General features: G+C 38.3%; 1 protein-coding gene across 4 annotated transcripts in view; it reads right to left on the bottom strand.

Moving 5' to 3' along the window:
• fhod1 (formin homology 2 domain containing 1) overlaps nt 1–7,500 on the bottom strand; it is a 42,199-nt gene that overhangs the window by 34,516 nt on the left and 183 nt on the right. For all 4 annotated transcript variants that reach the window (XM_062022784.1, XM_062022794.1, XM_062022805.1 and 1 more), the window contains exons 1-2: nt 7,386–7,500; nt 3,789–3,895 (exon numbers count right to left, since the gene is read on the bottom strand). The exon at nt 7,386–7,500 is cut by the window's right edge and continues 183 nt beyond it. In XM_062022784.1, coding sequence (XP_061878768.1) covers nt 3,789–3,895; nt 7,386–7,500 — 222 coding nt within the window. The remainder of the gene's footprint in view (nt 1–3,788; nt 3,896–7,385) is intronic.

Below are 7,500 nucleotides of genomic sequence, written 5' to 3'. Positions count from 1 at the left end.
AGATGGAAAAGCGTGATTCATCACTCCAGAGAAGGCGTCTCCACTTGCTCTAGAGTCCAGTGGCGACGTGCTTTACACCACTGCATCCCACGCTTTGCATTGTACTTGGTGATGTATGGTTTAGATCAGTGGTCCCCAACCACTGGACCGATTGGTACCGGGCCGCACAACAAATTAAAAAAAAAAAAAAAAAAAAAAAAAAAAAAAAAAAAAAAAAAAGGATATATATATATTTTTTTAAATTAAATCAACATAAAAAACACAATATATACATTATATATCAATATAGATCAATACAGTCTGCAGGGATACAGTCCGTAAGCACACATGATTGTATTTCTTTATGGAAAAAAATAAATAAAAAAATAAAAAATTTTAAATGTCACCCCCCCCCCCCCCCCCCCCCGCGGTCCGTGGGACAAATTTTCAAGCGTTGACCGGTCCGCAGCTACAAAAAGGTTGGGGACCACTGGTTTAGATGCTGCTGCTCGGCCATGGAAACCCATTCCATGAAGCTCTCTGCGTACTGTACGTGGGCTAATTGGAAGGTCACATGAAATTTGGAGCTTTGTAGCAACTGACTGTGCTACTATGCGCTTCAGCCTCCGCTGACCCCTCTCTGTCAGTTTACGTGGCCTACCACTTGGTGGCTGAGTTGCTGTTGTTCCCAACTTTTCACTTTTCTTATAATAAAGTTGACTTTGGAATATTTAGGAGCGAGGAAATTTAGCGACCGGATTTGTTGCACAGGTGGCATCCTGTGACAGTTCCACGCTGGAAATCACTGAGAGCGGCCCATTCTTTCACAAATGTTTGTAGAAACAGTCTCCATGCTTAAATGCTTGATTTTATACACCAAGTGATTAGGACACCTGATTCTCATCATTTGGATGGGTGGCCAAATACTTTTGGCAATATAGTGTATGAAGACAAGATAATGCCAGCTTTGGGTTATAACTTATAAGTCACACATTGTATTAGTTATGAGGGATGGGAATTGAAAACGGGTTCTTGTTGAGAACTGACTGCCAGGGTTTTGATTCCCGGGAAATCATTTGACAGTTTTGTTAACAATGACCTTCTCATTGCCTGCATGCAAATCATTTGACAGTTTTGTTAACAATGACCTTCTCATTGCCTGCGCGCATGACGTCACCGCCGCACGCCGCCGATCAGCAGCACAGATGAGCAACTTGCAATACTTGCAAAGTTGATATCATAATGAGAAAACATTAACAGACGGTAACAAAGAACTAATGACCCGTTTTCGATTGCCCCCGAGACGGAAGTGAATCACCACCAGCGGCACATCATTGGCTGTCAATTCTGCAGAGAACTAACAAACGAACGCTGCCGTTAATTAAAAACGTGCCGTTATTAAATGTGAAATTGAGTGTTTCTCATGCATTACACAACGAGACGGCGTCTGATTGGCAGTCTGCACGCCTCCTTCCTGCTCTTCACAGCTGGCGACACCGCGATTAGTCAGAAATATCAAATGTGCTTCCTAAAAAAAACAGATATGCTACATTTTCAGCAAAGTGTTTAATTTTTATAGCTGATGGTTGAAAAAGTGCACAGTCAACAGTAGAGATGTCCGATAATGGCTTTTTTGCCGATATCCGATATTGTCCAACTCTTAATTACCGATAACAACCGATACGGATATATACAGTCGTGGAATTAACACATTATTATGCCTAATTTTGTTGTGATGCCCCGCTGGATGCATTAAACAATGTAACAAGGTTTTCCAAAATAACTCAAGTTATGGAAAAAAAATGCCAACATGGCACTGCCATATTTATTATTGAAGTCACAAAGTGCATTTTTTTTTTTTTTTAACATGCCTCAAAACAGCAGCTTGGAATTTGGGACATGCTCTCCCTGAGAGAGCATGAGGAGGTTGAGGTGGGCGGGGTTGGGGGTAGCGGGGGGGGGGGGGGGGGGTGTATATTGTAGCGTCCCGGAAGAGTTAGTGCTGCAAGGGGTTCTGGGTATTTGTTCTGTCGCGTTTATGTTGTGTTACGGTGCGGATGTTCTCCCGAAATGTGTTTGTCATTCTTGTTTGGTGTGGGTTCACAGTGTGGAGCATATTTGTAACAGTGTTAAAGTTGTTTATACGTCCACCCTCAGTGTGACCTGTATGGCTGTTGACCAAGTATGCCTTGCATTCACTTGTGTGTGTGAAAAGCCATAGATATTATGTGACTGGTCCGGCACGCAAAGGCAGTGCCTTTAAGGTTTATTGGCGTTCTGTACTTCTCCCTATGTCCGTGTACCACTCCGTACAGCGGCGTTTTAAAAAGTCATACATTTTACTTTTTGAAACCGATAATTTCCGATATTACATTTTAAAGCATTTATCGGCCGATATTATCGAACATCTCTAGTCAACAGTTCTACTTGTTTTTGTTGACTGATGCAGTTGTACTTACTTTTGAGCGCTCAGCTTAAATACTGTATGCACATTTTTTTTAAAGAATACTTTATTTCTATTTGAAATATTTTAAACATGTTACCTAAATGTTTTGTGCAACTGTCATTTGTCGCAGAATAATGTACTTATTATATTCTTTTTAGTATACTGTAGTTATTCTTAAAACTGGCACCCCATCGAGGCTGTGTGTCTCTTAACACATCACTGGTGTGTTGGTACACTCATGTTTTTTTTTCCTAAACTCAACAAACTTGTTGCTAAGCATATTGTTTGTGGTCCTTTCATCCAAATGGGAATCAATAAGAGAAACGATAAAGAACTGAACCATTAAGCAGAATGGAAAGTAAAATCGGAAAAAACTAGGGTATGTGGATCAATACTGACATGTGGATACCGCCGATAACAGCTTTTTATTTATTGATAATAAAATCAATAAATTAATACTTTAGTTATTTGAGATCATGTATATCATTAACAGGAACGCAGTGTAAAACAAGTCAACTTGAGAATGAGGCAACGGTACAATGTTGAATACTTTTGTTGAGTGTTACAAGTTCTGTATTGTCACGTTAACTTGTTCATGTAACTGAATTGTGACTTTTTAGTAGCTCTTATTAATTAATTTAATGCTTTTATTTTTTTTACTTATTTCATTTTTTTTATGATTTGAAACACCATTTTCGTGTACTTTGCAAGATTTGGTCGTCTTGTTTTTTTTCTGTTGTATTAGCTTAGCTCGGGGGTCAGCAACCCGCGGCTCTAGAGCCACATGCGGCTCTTTAGCGGCACCCTAGTGGCTCCATGGAGCTTTTTTTTTAATTTATAGGAATGGAAAAAAAATGGGATGAAAAATATGTTTTTTGTTGTAATATAGTTTGTGTAGGAGGACAAACACGACATAAACCTTCCTAATTGTTAGAAAGCCCACAGTTTAATATGTTTGTGTTTATGCTTCACTCATGAGAGCATTTGGCGAGCGCCGTTTTGTCCTACTAGTTTCAGCGGCCCTTGAACGCACCATTGTGTGGACTGTGACTCAGTTTGTTTACATGTACAACTTTCTCTGACTCTGCCACAGAAAGACGTGTTTCATGCCACTCCTTTGTCTCATTTTGTCCACCAAACGTTTTATGCTGTGAAATGGCCCCCGCACGCTTTCACTTTTCATTACGCGGCCCGTGGTGGAGAAAGTTTGGACACCCCCGGAGTAGACGCTCAAAACGTACGAGGGGGAAAAGTGTTGCAAGGAAAGACGGGGAAAAAAAAGAAGAATCAACAGAGGGGCATTGTGGGTACTGTAGTCAATGGCGCTAGTGGGAGGAGCTTAAATGTGTGTCAATCTTCTTACTCCACGTCTTGGTAGAAGTTTTCCAGCTCGTCCCTCTGCTCCGACAGCGAGGCGTCCAAGTCCAAGTAGTTCCCGTGTGGCGACACCTGCAAGGTGCACTCCTCCAGCTGCAACGTGCACACACAAACAGGAGTCGACTAAATCAAAGTCGTCGCCATGGCAACAACCTGTCGCCTGTCAATCACACATGCAGTGGAGTCCCGCCCCACCACACACACAAACACAGCGCCAATTTGCAAGTCATTAGGCGTGACACTACTGGTCCTTCCACATTTTTTTCAGCACGGGCCGCAGGAGCTTCTGCACCCTTTCAAAATAAAAGTCTTGCCGTCGAGCGAGGAGGGTGGCCATATTGGCGTCACGTTTACAAACACAAACCGAGCGCAGCTGAGAGGACGCTGTGGTGACAATGAAAATCCTTCCTGTCTCCCCCTTGACAGGAAGGGGAAACCTCTTATCAACATTCTGCTGCTCTACCCGGGCTCCGCCCCTTTCCTTCTAGAGGCCGCGGCGAAGCGTTACGGGAATGAAACGCATGTCACCGCGTGAAGCGTCCTTTCAGCAGCTCCCGTCGTGGCCTCGGGGCGACCGACCATACTGCATGATGGGAAGGGCGGGCGTGTGGACTACAACGCGTAGCCCAAATCTCACTGCCATCAAAAATTATTCAGAAAAGGGGTGTCCAAAGTGCAGCTTGGGGGCCATTTGCAGCACATAGCAATTTTTTTTGGAATATGCGAATAATATAAATACAGTCTATTAAACAGCATTATTCACATGTGAATAACAAATACAGTCTATTATACAGCATTATTCACATGTGAATAATATAAATACGGTATATTATACAGCATTATTCACATGTGAATAATATAAATACAGTCTATTATACAGCATTATTCACATGTGAATAACATAAATACAGTCTATTATAAAGCATTATTCACATGTGAATAACATAAATACAGTCTATTATACAGCATTAGTCACATGTGAATAATATAAATACAGTTCATTATACAGCATTATTCACATGTGAATAATATAAATACAGTCTATTATACAACATTAGTCACATGTGAATAATATGCAGTTCATTATACAGCATTATTCACATGTGAATAATATAAATACAGTCTATTATACAGCATTATTCACATGTGAATAACATAAATACAGTCCATTATACAGCATTATTCACATGTGAATAATATAAATACAGTCCATTGTACAGCATTATTCACATGTGAATAATATATAAATACAGTCTATTATACGGCATTATTCACATGTGAATAATATAAATACAGTCTATTATACATTTAAGTACAGTCAAAAAGGAACATATGCATTATGATACCTATTAGCATGCTAACGTCAATATGCTCGCCCTTTTATTATTTTATTACTAATTTTGTAGGTGTATACAGTACAGGCCAAAAGTTTGGACACACCTTTTCATTTCAATGTGTTTTCTTTATTTTCATGACTAATTACGCTTTAGATTGTCACTGAAGGCATCAAAACTATGACACCTGCGAAGTGAAAACCATTTCAGGTTCTTCCAGCTCATCGAGAGAATGCCAAGAGTGTGCAAAACAGTGATCAGAGCAAAGGGTGGCTATTTTGAAGAAACTGGAATATAAAACACGTTTTCAGTTATTTCACCTTTTTTCGTTAAGTACATAACTCCACATGTGTTCATTCATAGTTTTGATGCCTTCAGTGACAATCTACAATGTAAATAGTCATGAAAATAAAGAAAACACATTCAATGAGAAGGTTAGTCAAAACTTTTGACCTGTACTGTACCTCAGTCATATTTTAGTACTTGATACATGCTAATGTTAGCATTTTAAACAAATTTTTCAAGCACACAACTCAGAGTAATATATTTTAATACTTGACGAATGTTACCGTTAGCATCCTAACATAAACATGATAGCTTTTTTAGCAAATTTTGCAGGTATACACCACAGCGTTACTTGACAATGATACCTGTTAGCATGCTAACGCTAATATGCTTGCCTTTTTATTATTTTATTACTGATTTTGTAGGTATATACTTCAGTCATATTTTAAGTACTTGATTTAGACTTTAGACTTCCTTTTTATTGTCATTCAAATTTGAACTTTACAGTACAGATAAGAACGTTGCATTATCTCATCGTAGTGCAGGATAAAAAAGCAATAACGTGCAGATATAAATAAATAAATAGGTTACATGCTAATGTTAGCAGGCTAGCATTTTAAACACATTTTTCAAGTACAAAACTCAGAGTAATATATTTTAATATTTAACGAATGTTACCGTTAGCATTTTAACAAACATGATACCTTTTTTTAGCAAAGTTTGCAAGTATACACCACAGCGGCAAACATTGTTACTTGACAATGATACCTGTTAGCATGCTAATGCTAATATGCTTGCTTTTTTTTTTTTTACCTAATTTTACCTTATAAATACACCTCAGTCATATTTTAGTACTTGATACATGCTAATGTTAGTATTTTAAACACATTTTTCAAGTACACAACTCAGTAATATATTTTAATACTTGACGAATGTTGCCGTTAGCATTCTAACATATACATGATAGCTTTTTTTAGCTAATTTTTTCTAATATAAACATGATGGATTTTTTTAACTTAATTGTGTAGGTATATACACCTCAGTCATACTTTAGTACGTGATACATGCTAATGTTAGCAGGCTAGCATTTTAAACACATTTTTCAAGTACAAAACTCAGAGTAATATATTTTAATACTTAGCGAGTGTTGCCGTTAACATTCTAACAAATACATGATAGCTTTTTTTTAGCTAATTTTGCAGGTATCGTTAGCATTCTAACATAAACATGATAGCTTTTTTAGCTAATTTTGCAGGTATACACCACAGCGGCAAACATCGTTACTTGACAATAATACCTGTTAACATGCTAACGCTAATATGCTTGCTTTTTTACCATTTTACCAATTTTACCATTTACTATTTTTAAACATTTTCAGGCGCACACCTCAGAGTAACATATTTTGGTACTTGACGCATGTTAACACATTAGCACTTTAGCTGACATTAGCATGCTAGATTTGTAGCTGATTTAATGGGTATACACCTCAATATCATACATTTTGGTATTTCCCTGCATGCTATTGTTAGCATGTTACCATAGTACTGTTAACATGCTAACGTTTTTTTGTTGGTTTTTTTTAGCTAATTTTGCTAATATTTTTAGCATTCACAAGAAGTTTTACATATTGAATAAATAAAACTAATTAATGAATGAAATTAATTAGATGATAAAAAAAAAGAAAAAAAAAAGCGTATCCAAATAACTTATTGAACTAATGACATCGATGCCAGACTCCCCTGAAGAAAGTACGACTTTAATGAGATCGTGTATTTACATGTAAAACAAACAAATTAATACAAGCAAGGAGCCGATTTAGAACTTCGGCTGAATTCGGCAAAGTTCGGCTAATGACACTCCCAGACAGTTCCGACTCGTTTGCTTGGAAGGTTTCAATTGCGTCTGAAGTTTAACCAAATTTTTAAACTGGGTCACCTGTTTGCTGACGTCACTACCGGTCTCACCTTGAGCGGCGCGTCCAGCAGCTTGTGGATCGTCGGGACCACCTCGCTCAGCGGCAGGTTCTCCTCCACGATCACCGTCGGGGGTCTGCGAGGTTCGGGAAAGTTGGTACAGATA

Source organism: Entelurus aequoreus, linkage group LG02 (assembly GCF_033978785.1).
Source record: "Entelurus aequoreus isolate RoL-2023_Sb linkage group LG02, RoL_Eaeq_v1.1, whole genome shotgun sequence".
In the NCBI taxonomy this organism is placed as follows: Eukaryota; Metazoa; Chordata; class Actinopteri; order Syngnathiformes; family Syngnathidae; genus Entelurus; species Entelurus aequoreus.
Note: the sequence above shows the minus strand (reverse complement) of the source record. Positions and strands in the feature narration are given on the sequence as shown.